This window comes from Achroia grisella, unplaced genomic scaffold (genome assembly GCF_030625045.1).
Source record: "Achroia grisella isolate CSIRO2021 unplaced genomic scaffold, CSIRO_AGI_Agris_v1 utg628, whole genome shotgun sequence".
Lineage (NCBI taxonomy): Eukaryota > Metazoa > Arthropoda > Insecta > Lepidoptera > Pyralidae > Achroia > Achroia grisella.
The window spans coordinates 302,035-323,255 of record NW_026712968.1 but is presented as its reverse complement, the minus strand read 5'-3'; the positions used below and the strand labels follow the sequence as shown (position 1 = coordinate 323,255).

Below are 21,221 nucleotides of genomic sequence, written 5' to 3'. Positions count from 1 at the left end.
TGTCATATAGACACACTGACACACACTGACAACTGACACTCATTGTGAAATGCAGATACTGTGTACCTGTATATTCTTTGCTGTGTATAAATCTGTGATACATATTGCAGATATACATTGTAATGTTTACCGATTTAGTTTAAAAATCTTTTATTTAAAATGAGAGATCTAGAAGCCTGTAGGTGTTGTTTAAATATAACCAGCAAGTTAAAGAAAATTAGTGATGCTCATAGAAGAATTTATACAGCTCTTAGCGGTATCGAGGTAATTTCTAAACTTAACGTAAATAACGTTAAGTTTCAAAACATCAAGCATATAATTTTTGTGAATATTTCTCCAAAGTAAACATCGCACTGAGCAAGTAATCACTACTTTATATGGGTATGCACTCTTTAAGCCCGAAAGAAATTGTGTGAGCAATAGTTAGCAATATCAATTATTATTGTGTTTATTTATCTTTTTTATTATTGCGCGTACCTCTGTCTAATCCACGTTACTAATAAGCCTATATCTGCATCACACTTGAGGGGGGAGCTCAATAGGCGAGTGACATTAAAATTATAGTGGATGCAGATTCAATTCTCACACAATACGGATAAGGGGAGGGGGAGAGGGGAAAAGGACTCAGGATCTTCACATGGTTCTATCTGTAAACTGTCATGATAAATTCCTGTTGAATTTGTCATGACAGGCTACCGGACTGACTGGCCTGACCTCATGTTTCTACTATTGTGCCTACACTTATAATATTTCTATCAAAACTTGAGACCCTTCTATTAGTTTACGTTTCCAATAACATACATTTAAGTTAAGTGAAAAACGTTCCAACTCTGCATCAAATAAACATGTTACTTATAATGTAGGACACTATTTAATAAATTTAATAATGTACAATAAATTCGTACAATCATTTCACTTGTATACTCACTACTTACATACTACAATAAAAAATATATTATGTAGCGACACCTCATCAGATCATATATAATACTGTAGTGGTAAGGAAGTAACCACCACGCTACACTATCATCTTTATTGGTGTTCTGCTAACAGCTAGTTTGTAGCAACATACTTTCTACAGGTGCCACAATCCACATCCTTGTAACTTCCTAGAATCCTTATGGCACGGCATGTGTACATTAGGAACGCTGCTGCTGATTCAAGCTGTCGTCACCTGCAAGCTGCTTAAAAGCGACACCCATAAAATTGTATATAAGGCCCAAATACTTTTATAATAAACCTACTTCTATACAATCTGTCGTCTCTTCAATTTCTAACTCCCAGGTTCTCGATAAAGTAGGTCCTAGACCTAAACTCTAAAGGGGTGTAACACACACCTCCTTAGAATCCATTAGTGCAGGCGGATGCACCAATATATTATCATATAATAATAATATACAATTTTACAGATATCCCCAGGAGATGGATACCCAAACTATCTGTGCATGGAATGCCACACCCAAATTAGGAAAGCCATTCACTTTAGGAGAAAAGTCCGAAGAGCTCATTTTGTCATGAAAGAAATTATATTGGTGAAGAAAGATGTAAGTTTTTACTAAGATTAATAATAATTAAGCCGTAGATATTCAAATGCACAAGATCCAAACTAATGTTGATTACATATCGACAAGAAGTAACCTGACATTGGCAAACATAGGCCTGTGCATAACAAAAATCTGCAGATTTTGCCAAACTGAAGAGGAAACGCCACTACACAATACTGTCCTAATCATCATCATTGCCTTGCCTTTATCACATTATTTGTGCATAGTATGTAATATGTAATGTAGTCTGTAATTCTCTTCTACTGATCCCTACCGGCCGGCATATCTGTGTGTCTCTCCTTTTATCCATATTATCTTTCACTCAATTGAAGAGGAAATGCCACTAAAAATACTATATCGTTATAGCCCACACATGCATAAATGCAAGTTTATACTCTATCCTGAGGAGATAAAAACCATCGCTCATAAGAATATTCTTCAATTCTTGTTCTGACGGATCTAGATAGCAAAAACTGAAATAGGGTGAGCACAATAGATCTATGTAGGTTGCAGTGCTACAGATCTAGGCACATGACAATAGGCCAAGCCCCTCAATAAAAAAAGCATATTAACATGTAATATGTTAGTCTATAAGGTATTTATAATATGGGCCATTAGTAGCCTGAATTGAATAAAAATATAGTAATCTTATAACAGTATCTGTCTGTTTGTTACATCTTCAGGACATAAGCATGATCTGAATGGCTAGTTATAAAATCTGATGTAAAAGTCGATTGGATCATAAGGATGGACATAGGATTCTATGAGCTAAACATGTACCAGGATAAAGTTGTTTGTTAATTCCACATTATAGCAGGTGAAGTAATGAGTTAGTTAGTATAATAGTTCTGAACTATCCAATGAAAATTCTTATTATTTTATATTTACAGCTAAATTTATTAGACATAAACAAAGTGGATAGGAAAAAAACAAATTTAATATCTAATATAAATATGAGTGTGACAGACAGACATTTCTATTACACTATGAATGAGGAAGAAGACGATAAAGCTATGAAACAAGAGATGTTTGATTTGAATGGCAATATTTTTAAGTTTGGAATCCAATCTGAAACCATAGACATGGAGGATCCATCTCAAGTTGCTATTGACAAGGATGTAGAAGTAGAACTTGATGTTAATGTAGAGAATGCTGTAAGAGAAGAGAATTCTGTAAGAGAAGAGAATTGTGTAAGAGAAGAGGAATTGCTTAATATTGATTTGGAAGATGTTTTTAAAGATCTTAAAGAAGAGGAATTACAATCAGAAGAGAGTGAAGAGGAACTAGAGAGAGTAGAAGAACCAGGTAAGGTGGACATTCTATTAATATTGAAAAAGCAAAGGTTGAAATGGAGCCTCCTGGCACAGGCATCTTTATGCTTAAAAGGAGTCTTCAACAACTGTAGAATGTAATTGTAAAATGGTGTTATCTAAATAAAGAATTTTGAAATGATGCATGGATTAATATTTGTTCTTCTCTTTTACACAAAAATACTGAAGTACTGCATTTGAATGGGTTTTGATACATAGGTAGATATAGTCATATTACTGTCTAGCGATTTATAGACAGAGTTAGTTGCAAAGGGCATTCTGTAGCTGCAAGGATATGAAAGTACTGAACTTTTGTTCTACAAAATTCCCTGTAATCATATATTTTTTGTGAGCAAAATTCTTATTCATAGTTATTATCTAAAAATACACAATAACAACAAATTCAAATTCAAATTCAAATTCAAAAATCATTTATTCATGTAGGACATTTTAGCCGCTTATGAACGTCAAATTTTTACATTCTTATTTTTTTTTCCTTACCGTCCAGTTCGGTATATAGATCCAATTGAGAAGATCTCAATTGATATACTTTTTTTTTAAAGCCAGGCTATTTACAATGTATATTTATATAGGTGTCTATGTCTAACATTAAATGAAAATTCAGCGCATGAACAACTATTGCCATGCACACTCGTCATTCAAGTAATCGTTTAGTGAGTAATAGGCTTTGCTCAAAATATGATTTAACAGATGTTTTGAATTTATTTAAGGGTAATTCAACATATCCTTTGGTATCTTATTATTATCCATAAAAGACCTATTAACTTTTTCTAAACGATAAAAGTTTGTCTTTAATTCTAGTATTAATATTATGAATATTGCTGTTTTTTTGAAATAATTCAAGATTTTTATGAACATATAGGATATTTGAATATATAAATTGAGAAGCAACGGTGAGAAAATTTGCCTCTTTGAATTTCTCTCTTAATGAGTCACGACTCTTCATACAGTAGATCGCTCGAACGGCACGTTTTTGTAATATGAATATATTTTTAATATCTGCCGCTTTTCCCCATAGTAATATTCCATAAGAGAGTAAACTATGAAAATAACTAAAATAGACTAATCTAGCAGTATCAGTATCAGTGTACTGTCTAACCTTACGCACGGCAAAAGCTGCTGAACTTAGTTTCGCTGCAAGGCTTTGAATTTGTGCAATTATCTAGTGTGATTCCTAGAAAGACAGTAGATTCTATAAATTCCAGAGATTCGTCATTTAATTTAATATTGCAATTAGTATTAAAACTTTTAGACAGAGAGAAATTAACACATTTTGTTTTTTTAGCGTTTAACATAAGATTGTTAGTTGTAAACCAGTGCAGGAGACGCCGCAAAGCACTATTTACATCGTCATAATTATTAGTCATTCTATTAACTTTAAAAATCAATGAAGTATCGTCTGCAAATAATACTATGCCGCATCTATCCTGCATGGCATATGGGAGATTATTAATGTGAACTAGAAATAAAAATGGACCGAGAATAGATCCTTGAGGTACACCCATTTGCACAATTGACCCGTTAGACGTAGCTAACCTTCACTTTCTGTATTCTATCAGATAGATAAGATTTTATTAAATTTAAAGCATTGTCTTTGACGCCATAAAAAGCAAGTTTTTTTAGCAATGTATTATGATCAACGCAATCAAAAGCCTTAGAAAGGTCTTCGCATCCATTTTAGTTTCCCATGCAGCAAATACGTGTCTAAGCAACTCTGCACCTGCGTCTGTAGTTGAACAACCTTTGGAAAAACCGAATTGACTATTGTGGATTAAATTATTTAAATTGAAATAACTGACAAATAAAAAAATTTTACTGAAAATATATTAATATAACATTGATAGCTTCCAAAAAAAATCTTATTTATTCATTAATTATTACATGGTAAAATTCCAAAAGCAATGAATTGTATTGGAACTTTTTTTTAGGTGAAAAATATTTATTTAATTTAACAGGTACTACATTTATTAGGACATTTTAGCTGCTTATGAATGTCAAGTCTTTTGTTTAATACTCTACCGTCCAATTCGCTATACAGATTCAAATATAAAACAAGAAAACAAGATGATTTAAAATTAAATATATATATATAATTAAACTTCATTTTATATACATTTAATTTTTTTATATATAGACACTGAAATGGCTTTACTCAGCTTTATGTTCTTTGTGTTTCTTTGTGTTAGAGTTCACATCAATATTGTAAAAAAAACGATATTTTAAAAATTAAAAAAAAAGAAGGTAGTTTGTGTTTAATACTAATGAAGTATCCAATGTAAAGATTATTACAAATATTGTAAATAGCGCCATCTAGTATTTATAGACCGACCTACTACACTGATATAAATAAGGAGGTCGGTAGTTGAATAATCCTCTTTCGTTGGGTGAACCGCGGCATTCAGTCGACGAGCGCAGAGCGTGGCGGTTGTGTTTTAGATACTAAGTGAATTGTATTAGAAACGGGTTTATTCCGGTCTTAGTTCAGCCTGGGAAGCTGCAAGTAGTGAAGGTGAGTGTTAATGCATTCTAAAGGGGCCTTTTAAACCTACACTAGCTTGTGACCCGGGGTCACAAGTCCCGGGCGGTACTCGGAGTTTCCCTTGCGGTAGCCGGCTTCAAAGCCTAAGTCATCATCGTTTATTAGTGTTTCTTACATTTGAACATACCGCTGGGTTTCAGTGGCATCAAATCAGAAAAAATAAAAAAAAGGGGGAAAGAGACAGGACACGAATAAATCAATGTTTCTTATTTAATTTATATATTGTTTTTTAAAGAGGCAACATCAGTGCTGATATCTGGCGAGAGCGACGGCAAATATTTCAATAAATCGCCAACTGAGGGAGCCAGGATCCTATGTAATTTTAATGTTAGAGCACTAACGTTGGATGAACAGAAAGCTGCCTTCAACATAAGATTGAACTCCGATGTGTTCAAGAATGCAGTGTACAAATGCGGATTATGCATTGGAAGCTTTAGTACACCGGATGTTTTTATAAAACATGTGCTGTACCATCAAAAGTCGGTGAGTAACTTAACTTCAAAAAAGGAAGTCAATTGCCATTACACCTTTTTCTGCATGAAAGGGTTTTGTGATTGTTTGTATCAGTTTTTTTTACTACTCTTATGCTGTTGGCCGCAGCTGGCGCAGTTTCGCAGGAGGATAGAGGGCGAGTGTAGGTGGCACTCGAATCTAAAGGAAGGATGTATGGAGCGTCTGAAGGCCGATCCCCCGTCCGATTCGAACCTCAGCCGAGGTTCGAATCCCTAGCTGTGCCCTCAGACTGGTTCGTATCCGGCCGGTCAGCCGTTCCATAAATTCTTCGTTTGGTTTGGAGTGCCATCTGCACTCGCCGGTGAAGCTGTAAGAACCAGCTGCGGCCAAACAGCATTAGAGTAGTCCGAAAAAAGCTTGTTTGCCACCATCGTAGTATTAAAAATAGTTTGTTACAGCTGGCGTACAGTTACATGTGTGAAATCTGCAAACTGTGTTTCAAGACTGAGATAGAGAAGGAGACGCACAGCATCTCTGTACATATGTATGAGTATGAGTGCAAGAGATGCAATGAGAAGATATACGGAGCGTGAGTTAGCACATTCTTTGTAAATAATTGAATTTTAGATCCTTTAAACTGCGCACCGGATTTTAAAGCAGTTTTTAGCAATTGATAGAGTGATCAAAGGTTTATATGTATTACTAGCTGTACCCGAGACTTCATCTTATTATTTAACCTTATTTTTCTAAAATAAAAGTAGCCTAACTTACTCCTTATTACGTCAGCTACTTGCCAATAAAAGTCCTGTCAAAATCGGTCCAGCCATTTCAGAGATTAGTCCGAACAGACAGATAGACAAAAATTGTAAAAAGTGTTATTTTGATGTATGTACCGTATTTATTTTCATATACATGTAGTAAAAAACTGTTATATCAATATTACAAATAGACAGTCCAATTTTATTTATAGTTATAGATGTATAGAATATACAAATACACCCGTGCGAAGCTGGGGCCGGTACCTAGTATATATTTTTAATTACTTCAGAACTTCAGCGGCAATACACAAACATAAAACTGGAAATAAACTTACGGACAGTAATTTGAGAGACAAATTCTTAATTGTACGAGTAAGTGTTGAGAATATGTACAAAAAGGCACTACCTGTGAAATCCCTGGACAAAGGACGTCGCAGATATTCGAAGAAAAACAAAAGTAAATGTCAGGTAAGATCGCATTATATAACCTCGGTAGTATAGCTGTTTCGCACAACAATTATTTCCGATGGTCGGCGGTACGATTTCTAGCATGATAGAAAAATTTGTATTCATTTATATGATATTAAAAATACATATTTAAAACTTCATCAAACGTAGTGATGGGTGGCTCAACCGTCATACTCGTGAACGGATGCTGCGTGTAAGGACTGGTCTGCTCTAATCACTACGACTGATTTACTCTATTAGTTACTCAACTAGTTGATTGTGTATTGTCATTTTGACATATATAATGAATTAGTGATGATTAGTGATAGTTGATAGTTTCTATTCACATATTATTCAAATTCTAATTCAATAATCATTTATTCATATAGGACATGTTAGCCGCTTATGAACGTCAAATTTTTACATTATAATTTTAATTTTTTCCCTACCGTCCAGTTTGGTATTTAGATCCAATTGAGAAGAACAGGAAAGAAACTCAATTGAATAATTAAAAAATGTAAAGTAACAACAATTATTTAAAAGAGCAACACGTAAGTTTCTCGCTCGTTTTTCTTGCGATGAGAGAGCTTTCCTAATGAGCGGCAGATTAAAAGAAATAAATACGACTATTCAAAAGTGCTTATGTTTATTTGAATAAAGAATTATCTGTTCTATTCTCTGTATATTATGTGTGTATTTAAAAAAAAAGTATCTAAGTATTTATATCATTTGTTTTTTACGGATGATAATGGGTTGGTGCCTGCGCTAACGGTTTACGCTGGCGGGGCACCAGTGAATGGCGCTGTGTGAATTGTCCATTGTGGTTAAAAAATGTAACTATGTTTTTATATAGATAGATAGATAATAGTTTTTTTTTATTTGGATCTTTATTTGGATCTTAAGATACAAAATGTCACATATCCACAGATAACAATATTCCAATATATAATCATCACATGACAAATTAATATGAATAAGGATTTAAGATCTATCTATCTTCATGGAAGATTGAGGCTTCTTCAGGCTTCCATTACCTCATGTCCACATAAAGGTTGCCAAGACAATGGTGGAAGAAATTCAGCACTACTAAAAATAATATAATTTTAAAGGTAGAGTTTTTAAGAATAAACACGCACCGCTCAATATGTGACCTGTGTGGAAATAACACACCGGTAACAAACCTAGTTATCCTTTGTTTTTATTTTCAGCCATTGATGACATGTGACATTTGTGGCGAGATGTTTGTGACGAAGCACAGCATGAGTAATCATATGCTGGTGAATCATTTGTTTTCATACAAATGTAGACAATGCAACCAAGTGTTTTATAGGAGGTATTGTAAATTGTTATTACATTTTTTTTATTTGATAATAATGGAATAATAAACTAAGGCCCATAACTCTTCTTTGGTGTACCTCGTTGCCTAAAACTGGAACAGAACGCGGGCAGTATATGCCAGGATTAGTACGTTCAAAAGTCCTAATTACGGGCTACTCAAATCTATACTCCAGTAGACTATTGCTATTGAGTAAAAACAATATATGCATCACGACTAGGGCCCTCACTGGACACTGCGAATTGAATGAACACATGACAAAATTAGGACTTAGTTTAACAACAATCTGCAGATTTAACCGAGCAGAAGAGGAAACGCCACTACATATCTTATGTGGTTGTAGCCCACTCATGCATAAACAAAATGTATCTTTTGGTAAGTATACACTCTATCCTGAGGAGATAAAGACCAGAGAGTCGGAATTTTTTTATTTAGGTTAAAGTATAACAAGAGTTTATATCGTACCGAGGAGTCATAAGTGGCCTCGGTGGTCTAGCGGTTTAGCACACCGCTTCACTTCCGATGGTCGCGGGTTCGATTCCTCGCACTCTAAGTTACTCTAGACGACAATTGCTCTTTGTTTTTAAAAATTGCATAATTGTTATGTAAACATGCTTTCAGGAAGGCTGCCTGGAAACATACAGCAGATCACGGTCCGAATAGTGTTAAGAATGAAAAGATTATGATATGCCAGTATTGTCCTAGGAAAGTCACGTACGTAGACTTTTATATACGTTATTTTAAATAGAGGTATTTCATTATTTATGTTATTAACTGGTGTTGACTGCAGCTGGCCTTTACTGCATCACAAGACGATGTAATAAATGAATGTTATGTTTCTGTCCAAATGATTCCCGCTGGAAATTATCCTGATAGATTCCTGTTGATTTTATCGCGATGTGCTAACTGACCTGACGCCATGTTCATCTTATCATCCTCCACCGATGTGCCATGTTAGATTGGCCTCCAAACGGTTCTCCCTGGAAACCATCGTGATATATTCTTGGTGATTTTATCGCGATGTGCTAACTGACCTGACGTCATGTTCATCTTATCATCCTCCACCGATGTGCCATGTTAGGTTGACCTCCAAACGGTTCTCCCTGGAAACCATCGTGATATATTCTTGGTGATTTTATCGCGATGTGCTAACTGACCTGACGCCATGTTCATCTTATCATCCTCCACCGATGTGCCATGTCAGGTTGGCTTCCAAACGGTTCTCCCTGGAAACCATCGTGATATATTCTTGGTGATTTTATCGCGATGTGCTAACTGACCTGACGCCATGTTCATCTTATCATCCTCCACCGATGTGCCATGTCAGGTTGGCTTCCAAACGGTTCTCCCTGGAAACCATCGTGATATATTCTTGGTGATTTTACCGCGATGTGCTAACTGACCTCACGTCATGTTCATCTTATCATCCTCCACCGATGTGCCATGTCAGGTTGGCTTCCAAACGGTTCTCCCTGGAAACCATCGTGATATATTCTTGGTGATTTTACCGCGATGTGCTAACTGACCTGACATGATGTTCATCTTATCATCCTCCATGTTAACCGTTTGCGCAGGCGGATTCACCAATCCATTATCACCCAAACAAAATGTGTTCCGCAATTGTTTTTCGGACTACTCTAATACTGTTGGCCGCAGCTGGTCTGCAGCTTCAGCGGAAGATTTAATAGATGGTGCTTGTGTATTGTGTTCGCAGGAAATACAGTATAGTCTTCCACATAAAAAAATATCACTATTCACAATTCTATAACCGACACTGTCCCACCTGTGGTATGTCGTATTCCTCACCATGGAGATTGTACCACCATCAATTATCGGCGCATCGATACGTGGTAAGTAGATATTAAATCGTGTGTCTTCCTCCATATCTACGGTCAATCAAAATATCTTTATTCATTGTCAATATATATAATAAATTATTTATATATATGTTAAATTAAATAAATAACAGCGATATAATCAATATAGGCCGAAAATAATTAAATTAATCAATTAACAATAAAAATGGTCATTGTATTGAGCTTGCGCTATCATATATATCCTTCCTAATATTATAAATGTGAAAGTATAGATGTTTGTTACGCTTTCACGCAAAAACTACTGAACCGATCATCATGAAATTTTGTACACATGTTCTTGGAGGTATTAAAATGAACATAGGATATTTTTTAATTTAAAAAAACATGGGAGCTAAAATTAGTATAGTAACGTATTTCACAGATATTGAGTAAAACTCCCCATATGGAGTTTTCATGCACAGACTGTGACATACAGTTTGAATCGAAGGAGGCCTTACAACTGCACCAAGTGAGAAACCAACACGAACAGGCAAAAGATATATTGTAAGTATATTAACCATTATATTTCACCTGGGGGCCCCGCATTTTCTAGGGTTAACATTAGACCTTGGGGATGGATTAAAAAACTCTCTATCCTAATCCCCCCCGGATTAGGATAGAGAGTTTTTTAATTTTATATAAAAAATATAAAATGAAAAAAAATCTAAAGATTTCCTATTAATTATACTATAAATTGTAATGCAAACATTAGTATTGTATGTTAAAAAAATCGCCCACAAGTCAATAATTTGGCACAGAAAAATGTTAGGGGTGGACAACCCTTATCTCTTAGGGGTATGAAAAATAGATAGTAGCTGATTCTTAGGCCTACTGAATATGTATATAAAATTTCAAAAAAATCGGTGATACCGTTTCGGAGGTGTATGGTAACTAACATTGTGATATGAGAATGTTATATATAAGATAGCACTTTTGTAACTGATTTCAGACACGCGTGTATCCATTGTAGAAAAATATACGAGGGCGCAACAGAGTATAATGAGCACGAACGGACATGCAAGATTGCGTACCAGTTCCCCATGAATTGTCCATATGTAAGTATTGCTATATATAAGGTAACTAAGCTAGCTCCCTCCCCATCTCTCTCCGATCGACCCCCCGTCCAATTCAAACGGGATTCACGATGGCCTGAGACGAGGTTCAAATCCCCAGCGGTGCCCTCAGACTAAAGTAGTATTCGTTAGGGGGGAGTTGATCTTCAGCCGCTCCATAAGTCGTTCCTTTGGTTTGGAGTGCCATCTGCACTCGTCCCCTATCGTCTGGTAAAGCTGTAAAGGTCAGATGCGGTTTAGAGTATTAAAGTACTCCGAAAAAAAACTATATACCCACCCGGCTTCGCACGGGTGTACATGTATTATAAACATAAACCTTCCTCTTGAATCACTCTATCTATTGCTGAAAATTAATCACTAAAATCCATTGCGTAGTTTAAAAGATATAAGCGAATAGACAGCGGAAGCCACTTCATTTTCTATTATGTTGTAATGTAATAATTAAAAATATATCTACAACACTACCCAACTCTCTTTAAGCTGATGAAACAGCTCACCCTATTCAACTGAGAAGGCGTGTGGTTAGACTCATGCCTCTGGGGCTATATAGTTGCACCGATACCTCAAGGCGAAAACCCTGGCCCTAGTATCCAACCAGATTGTCGCGAGATCACATTAGTATTCTAAGCGTTGGCCTGCTCTATAGACTGTGTAGGGATAAGGGACAGATCCCATCTCGTAGTTAGGGCGACCTATTTCGCCCTACTCAAACGTACACGCGCACGTCATCTGAGCCATTTAATTAGGTAGGGCATTGCTTATACAATATTTCTCCTATATTTCATTTTTTTTTTTAATATTTATTTGATTTCAGTGTGGTGAGATTATGTTGAATACCCGATATTACTTAAACCATTGTAAGAAAGTCCACCCAACACTGGACGAGACGAAGGGTCGCAGTAAGCTGTGCGAACTCTGCGGCGAGACGGTAAGTGTACCACTACCAGGGACCAGTGGAGGATGTCATGAGCATGAAGTCAGGTCAGTTACCCCATCGTGACAAATTATTCTATAATTTATTACAATAGTTTCCAGGTTTCAGGATGGCTGGGAACCACGTGGAGGAAAACCTGACATGGTACATTGCTAACTATGGGCTATATCCACATAAGTATCAATAACAAATGGACAAAATATACTAATAATTATAAAATCTAGCCCAAAACCAATAATTTCACTGTGGACCACTATGCAAAATGCGGGCCAAGCTTGGGTCTATTATAATCCGACCCCTGTCCAAGTTAAACGGGGATCGAAATTATGACGCCTGAGTCGAGGTTCGAAACCCTAGCGGTGCCCTCAGACTAAAGTAGTATCCGTCAGGCGGGAATTGGCCTTCAGCCGCTCCATAAGTCCTGTGGTTTGAGTGCCATCTGAACTCGTCCTATATCGTCCGGTGAAGCTATAAAGGTCAGCTGCCGCCAGCATTAGAGTGGTCTGAAAAAAAGTCTTTTTCTAATACAAAAATAAATATATATTATATATATGTTATGAATAATTTCTGTTTAACTTCCAGTGCCTTCTAACGTCCTGGCAGGCTCATAAACGGAAGCATGCCTTCATGAAGATCCCGTGCAACGTATGCGGCGTACAGTTAATTTCGACGCAGGCTCTATTCATGCACCACGTGGCCCGTCATAGCAGAAAACCATACCACTGCACGCTCTGCCCTTTGCGATTCCAATTGAGGGCAGACTGCAAGGACCATATACTGAAGGTAAGTAGAAAGAAAAGAAAAAACATTAATTGACAACCATTATTGATATACATGATATCATCTTATATATAAAATTCTCGTGACACAGTTTTCGTTCCCATACTCCTCCGAAACGGCTTGACCGATTGTCATGAAATTTTGTGAGCGTATTGAGAATCGGCCAACATCTATTTTTCATCCCCCTAAATGTTAGGGGTAGTCCAACCTTAATTTTTTTTTATTTTAAGGCAAAACGTTTAACGGGACAGCTAGTATTTGTATATATATATATATACACACACATAGGTTTTTTTATGTATACTTACCCTAGGGGCTTTGATCTAGCCACCCTGGGTTGTTGCCCCCGGAGTAGATACCGGGGCAAAGCCAGGGTTCGCCCCGAGGCCCCAACCTTCACCTCCCTAGGGGGGTGCGTAAGACCAGACAGTCAGACTTTCCGTGATGAGGGTGACGTAACTGGAGTCGAGTCACAACGTTTCAAGGCGTTCGTGGCCCCGGTCCCCACCAACATGCTGCCCACCTTCAAGATGGAGGACTACTGGTCGAAGGATGGTATACGAGCGCTACCATGGCAGATTGCCGTCGTCAGTGCCGTGACCACAATCAATTTCAATATATTTGTATTATAATATTAATTCATATGTATGTTAGTCTATAAGTTATTTATAGGTATATAAAAGTTTATATCGTACCGAGGAGTCGTAAGTGGCCTCGGTGGTCTAGCGGTTTAGCACACCGCTTCACTTCCGATGGTCGCGGGTTCGATTCATCGCACAGAAAAAACATGAGTATGATTGTATTTTTCGTTGTTTCATGAGTATCAGCTATGAATATCATAGCTGTAAGCGATGTTAGTATGTACTATACATATGCTGGCTCATCGGTCATACTCGTGAACGAGTGCTGCTTGTAGGGACTGGTCTGCTCTTATCACTACGACTGATTTAATCTTATTGTGTATTTATATTCGACCCTAATAAATTAGTGCTTGTTGGTAGTTTGTATTCACACGTTTCGACTTGAAAAATGTGAACTTACAAGGTTTTTTTAAAACAGCATACGGCCCATCTGATGGTAAATGGTCACCGTAGCCTATGAACGCCTGAAAAACCAGGGGTATCACTTGTGCGTTGCCGACCCTTAAGAAACCTTAATATACCCTTCTTGAAAAACCCCATGCTGTAGTCTCGTGGGAAAACCTCGGCAGGAAGTTCATTCCACAATCTAAGTGTACGCGGGAGGAAACTCCTCTGAAACCGCACTGTTCGGGACCACTTAGGTTCCAGTTTGTGGGGATGAATTCCCTGTCGATGGCGAGCGGTGCGGTGGTAAAAGGTGGCTGTCGGCATCATGTCGAACAATTCCTCAGAACACAGTCCGTTGTATAATCGGTAGAACACACAAAGCGAGGCGAAGTCTCGCCTCAAGCTGAGTGGCTCGATACCGCGAGAGAGATTGGGATCATTGACAATTCTCATAGCACGTCTCTGAACCGAGTTAAAAGGACCGAGCTGGTATCCAGGTGCTCCCGCCCAAAGATGAGAGCAGTACTCCATTGCGGCCGAACCTGTGACTTATAATTGAATAAAGTATTTTCTGTTCTATTCTATTCTACTAATGAGTATTAATACGTGAATACATTTAATTGCAGGGTCACGCTCCAGAGATGCCTTTCAAATGTGACATATGCGACAAAAACTTCGTCCATACAGATTTCCTAAAAGAACACATAAGCAATATGCATAACGTTGAAAAAACTACCCTAACACATTTAACACCAAAGAAAATCAAGGGTATACCTTATATTTACCCGTACATGAAGCTAAATGTTAGCAAAATCGATAAACAACTGGTTAACGAGACAGCAATGTATATATACGATTTCAATAATCGTAGAATTAAAAAAATTACGAATAATGATGATCACTTAATAACAGATCACATTGATGATGGTGATGATGAAGATGTAAAACCTAAAAGGAAACGCAAAGCGGGAAAGAAGGAAGTTAATGAGTTTGGAGATTTACTAATTAATGAAATAGTCGAAGATAAAGAGACAACAACAAGGAAACGGAATAAAGCTAAGAATAATGTTAACGATTGCGGGGAACTAGTAGTCGGTGATACTGTTATAAAGAAGGTGAATAAAAGAAAAAGAAAGAGTGATTTAGAAGACGATACTGTTAAAATAAAGAGTGAGGCCGTAGCAAATGAGTCATTAATCGGCAGTGATGTAAATAGTGAACTGTATTATGATAATCATGATGAGGAAATTAATGAGTTGGAGGTATATGAAGAAACGGTGGTGATAGGCGATGACAAGTTCCCAGTGACGGAGATTGACGGTGAACAGTTTGTCACCATTAACGATATTTTGTATAAAATAGAGAGGAGTGACGTATAATATAAAAGAAGAGAAGCAAAAGAAGTAAAAATGAAGAATAAAGTTATATCAAAAGATAAAAGAGAGAAAATAAAAATGAAGGTTAACCTTACATAGTATAAAATGAAGTCGTTTCTGCTGGCAGTTCACTTAGAGCTTTTAAACTATGCAACGGATTTTAATGTAGTTTACAGCAATAGATAGAGTGATTCAAGAGGAAGGTTTATATGTATAATACATGTACACCCGTGCGAAGTCGGGGCGGGTAGCCAGTTTAATATAAAATGATAATGAAGAGGTCTGATAATACAGCAAGAGTTGTGTTACATTTGAACTGATTATTTAATTAAAAATTAAACATTATCTTTTCATAATGAGTTTTTATAATATCAAAGTTAATTTACTGCAGTATTTTTTCCGTTATTCTTAATGATAAATCTTATATAATACTTATTCGATAACATAATTTTACTTAATTTCGTCAGGTTAGGAAATCATGATGAAATTTAATAAAATTATGCCTTCTTTAATATAATATATTTTAGAAGAAAAAGTCTAATAAATAAAACAGTCCTTTACATTTTAAATAAGTATTCCAGTTGGTTAGTAACAGATATATGTAACGTGCTACTGTGTTCAAAACGAGATTAAATTATATTTGCTGCTATATACATCCACTGAATATGTCCATCATAATAACATATTTATTTTTCTTGGAGGTTTACTGTGAGACTCCTACTCACTAAAAACTCCAAGATGTCCCTTGTCCAACGCCGTAGCCATAGTCGCAGGATCGAAACAGTCCACAGCGACTCCAACCAACACGCTGCCTGCATGAAGGAGGACTACTGGCCGAAGGGTGTGGTGTATCGGCGCTAGCGTGGCGCATTATGCCGACCACAAATAAATGGAATGAGGAAGAAGCAGATAATGAGTAACGATAATGTACTTATTCCTACTTGTGCCCGCGGTTTTTTTTTTGTGAATTATAATGGAATGGTGCACCCGCCTGCGCTAACGGTTTACGCTGGCGAGGCACCAGTGGAGGATGATAAGATGAGCATGAGGTCAGGTCAGTTAGCCCATCGTGACAAATTCACCAGGAATTTAACACGATGGTTTCCAAGGGGAGCCGCGTGGAGGTCGACCTGACATGGTACATTGCTAGCAATGGGGTTATCAATCCACATTACTATCAATCCCCGTCCCCCCTGTGCCCGCGGTTTCACCCGCATGAAATTTATGGCCTGTTATAAGCTATATTACTGTAAAGTATCATCAAAATCCGTTCAGTAGTTTTTGCGGGATAGAGACACAAACAATCCATAATCGCAAACTTTCGCGTTTATAATATTAACAAGATAAAAATATACAATTGCATATGTATTTATATCATTTGACCTTCACGTTGGACATTTTAATCAAATAAACCAATTTTTATGGGCCAATATTTATATTGTTTGATAAAACAAATAGCTACATATTTCTACTTAAATTTATTCGAAACTACATGTTTAGCGGGTGCTGTGTGAGTGATAATATTTTGGCTTGGTTTTCTAAAGTTGTTTACAATCATGGGACCACCGGAAGGAAAGGGACATGCAAAACCGCTAGACCACACAGGGTGTTCTACCTAAGGGCTTTTTGGGCTGCAGCCCAGGGCCCCGAAAATACAGAGGGGTGCCCAGTCCCCATTTAAACGAATATAAAAAAATATCTAGAATGTTCATTCAACACATGCAAGTGCGCGTCTACAGAAAGGAACAGGGAATGTCTAGTCGCTTGTTTTTGGTGTATTTTTTAGTTAAGTAATATAATTAAGTACAGTAGGTAGACCCCTAAGTAGATTTAGCCCAGGGCCCCCCAAATTCACGATCCGCCCCTGGCCGATCTTATAAGACTTTAAAAAATATCGTATTATTTTATTCGCGCTTGCCTCTGGGCAGTGCCTGAATATCAGTGGTTTGCTGCAAACAATACACTGAGGTGATGTCTTTTTGCGTATGGGCTATGCACGCACACGTTACTCACCGTTTTCTTTTTTGTACCTTACAAAGGGAGTATTTTGTTGACTGACCAATGTAATTGTGTATCTGTTTTTATTTTTGTTGTTAATATTACAGTGCCTTGTGTTTGTGTGCCTTAAACGTAAATACATTTTTTTCTATCTACTAGATTTTGCGATACAACTTATATATAAAATTCTCGTGTCACACTATTAGCTATCATACTCCTCCGAAGCGGAATATTCAGTAGAGAGTTTGAGAATTGGCTACTAATATTTTTTATGGCGACTAATTTATATGGGCCTAAAAATAAGTGCTTGTATTGAGTTTATTTGAATAGTCTATTACAATTTGAAAAAATATACTAACAAAGAAGAATATAACAATCGAAGAATATTGTAAATAACTATCCAGTCCCGGTTTCAGCCAAAACGAGGCCTATAGTAATTTTATTCAACCCACAGTGTGGATCGTTTCCAGAATTTCTATTAAGAAAAAACTACACTCGCATATCACAAATCTTTTATTTGCTTTAGACATTGTATCTACAAACTAAAAAAAGTAACAATTAAAATTTTTTTTATTATATTTTTATATTGTATTATATGACGGCCTCGGTGGTCCAATGGTGTGCATATTGCCTTAATTTCGATGGTCGCGGGTTCGATTCGTCGCACGGTAAAAACATGAATTATGTTTCGTTTATGAGTATGATAGATATGTTTTTTTGTAAATACATACATAATATATATAACATACACCCAGACCGATACAAACAATAATACTCATGGACGTTTGCGCCGTACGAGGAATCGAATTAGCGACCAACGATGTGCTAAACCGATAGATCACCGAGACCGTCATTTCTGTACAATCTAAGAATATAATCCTATTTTATACAAAAATAATTTTACAAAGCCAATAACAAATCTATTTTTGAAAGATTAACCTATTTTTCCCGTGTTTAATTTACAGATTTAAACAAAAATTATATTAAATGAAAATATTTTTTCTGGTTACATTGACAAGTAAGTATTATATACTTCACAAGCTCATAAATAGTTAATATACAGTGAAACCTGGTTAAGTGGGATTTGGATAAGTGAGAAACCTCTATTTTTTAATTTTTTTAGTGTAATATATGTCTATCGATTTCTTTGTGGCGACATCCTTTTGGCCTATTTTTTTATTTGAGAAACTTGTATTATTGAGAGTTGCAATGAGGTCCCGGTACTTTTTCATTGAATTACCTCTGTTAATGGGACTTCGAAGGGGGGAAGGGGATTGCTAGTAATGGGAACTAGTAGTTCCCATTGCTAGGAATGTACCATGTTAGGTCGACCTCCACGCGGTTCCCCCTGGAAACCATTGTGATAAAAACCTAGTGAATTTGTCACGATGGGCTAACTGACCTGACCTTCATACTCATCCTATCATCCTCCACTGGTGCCCCGCCAGCGTAAACCGTTAGCGCAGGCGGGTGCTACACTTCATTATCATCCCCAAAAAAAAAATGGGAGTTCAAACCTGGTTAAAGGAGATTTGAATTCTAAGATTGTTTCGATGTTTACCTCTATAATTAGGACTTGTAGCTCAATTTTCGGTATAAGTGAGATATTAATCAGATTGGGACAGGTTCTGACACGTTTGTTTACAAACATTTCAATGTCTTTCGCACATGCTATGTCAGAATTATTTCAGCGTTTTTCCACCTTTAAAAATGGAATAACGGTACATTAGACCTCTATAAGCGGGGGCCTCTGCAAATAAGACAACTATAATTTTAAACCTGCTTAACTGGGAAACTGGATTAATGGAAACTCTTATTAATTGGTACATAATTCTTTGACCCTTGAGATCCCAATTAACCAGGTTTCACTGTATATGTATTGCGGCTTATAGTTTGGCACGAATGATAACGGAAATTTCAGCACTTGGTTACATACAATAAACCTATTTTTCAACACACTTGCTCTTAAAGCCGATCCAATTTCACCATAATCTATATGTAAAGCTACTTATAAACGCGTAAGTTATAAACTCAAATAGTGAAGTTATAAAACAATAACTGCACTATCGCTATTTACTTATCAAATTTTAAAGTCATCGCCGCGTGGTGCGATTCAGTAGGCATCGCGCTGATGTTAAAAAGTAAAACGGAAAAGTAACAGTGTGGATCATTTTATGATTGAATTTATTTGAAATCAAGTGGGTTGAAAAAAGTTGTACGATATATGGGCGTATTTAACGCACTCGGCTATGTTACGCCCTCGCCTTCAACTTAGAAATTTCGCCTCGTGTGTTATAACCATCATAACGCACTTATATCGTATTATTATTGTAGACTTATCATACTATAACGAAGTAAAAAACGTTCTTCATGTTAAACAATACTTAAAATATATACTTCAGTATCACATTTGTAAACTCTTAACCTAAAAATAGACGCTTAGAAAATAATTCTTAAGATATAAAAGATATAGTCAAATATATTGATATCAAAAATACATTAAAAGGCTAATTCACAATCTTATATAGTTTTTTTTTGCAACACTAGTTGTGACCCGCGACATTTTTTGAGATGAAATACAACTTGTCTCGTGATATAACCTAACTTTTCAGTATAATTAATTAACATATATTCAGCTGTTTTGTCGTATAATTATAATATAAGGCTTATTTTAGAACACAATATTAATAATGATATTTTAATGTAAGACAGGGGAGTATGTTACCAACCATAATTTAACGCTATATTCATTTCACAGAGTTACATCACCCCCCCACTGCGTAATGTACTTCGTTTTCGCTTAAAGTTACTTTCTCTGTTTGCTCCTAAGCGTCGTAGCGTTGAATATTCACCAGTCTCAAGTGTGTCTTTGTCAAATGCACTATCAAATGCCAACAGAACTTATCAAATTCCAGAGATCAACGCGTTCAAACGAACAAAGAAGCTCTGACTTTTTTTTTATATAAACAAATAACCCTTGAGCATTAACACAGCGCCATCTAGTCCCAAGCTAAGTAGAGCTTGTGTTATCGATACTAAACAACATATATAAATACATATGTATTTTTATAGCAAATACATAATATACATAGAAAACACCGATATAAACAATTCTACTGTATACTTTTGAATACAAATGTTTGCACCGTGTGAGGAATCGCACCCGCGACCATCGGAAGTAAAGCGGTCTGCTAAACCGCTAGACCACCGAGGCCGTCGTTGTTATTTTATACTAGTACAATTACATAGATAAATATATATAAAATAAAACATATGTCCATCCGTTCAATTCGAGCTAAACGGATAGACAAGTTCCTTTCATAGCGTTTACAATATTAATATACATTTTATTATTATTACATATAAATTAATATTGTTTTCAGTTTTTAGTTTTATTACATATTACTCGGCTAACGAATACGATACGAATGTCAAAAAATCTAAATTCGACTCATTCAAGAATCTACTGTATCAAAAGTATAAGAAATATCGAGACAACAGTAAAGTTGCAAATAGAAAAATTAATATAACAGATGTATTAAAAAAAATATCAGAATCGAATGTACTCGACAAAATTACGGAGAAGCTCACAAAAAGAGTCCTAGACAGACTTCCCAAAGAAGATACTGACAGCATTGAATATTTACAAGCAGAGGAATCTATAGAGGTTATGGAATTGATCATGTATTCAAATGAGAAGGCCAATTCGATTGAAATTATAAATGGTAAAGTATATAGAGCAAATAAATAACATTCATGTTTGACTTG

General features: G+C 36.1%; 1 protein-coding gene across 1 annotated transcript; it reads left to right on the top strand.

Annotated features, from left to right (window-relative positions):
- The first annotated feature begins 110 nt into the window (after positions 1–110).
- LOC131849047 (zinc finger protein 62 homolog) lies at positions 111–15,770 on the top strand. Its single transcript, XM_059199034.1, has 14 exons — positions 111–264; positions 1,410–1,544; positions 2,435–2,849; positions 5,650–5,897; positions 6,326–6,454; positions 6,857–7,093; positions 8,281–8,405; positions 9,030–9,122; positions 10,123–10,258; positions 10,647–10,768; positions 11,214–11,319; positions 12,152–12,265; positions 12,854–13,054; positions 14,706–15,770. Exons 1-14 carry the CDS (start codon positions 160–162, stop codon positions 15,456–15,458), a joined length of 2,919 nt encoding a protein of 972 aa, XP_059055017.1. The 5' UTR covers positions 111–159; the 3' UTR covers positions 15,459–15,770.
- Positions 15,771–21,221: the final 5,451 nt, after the last annotated feature.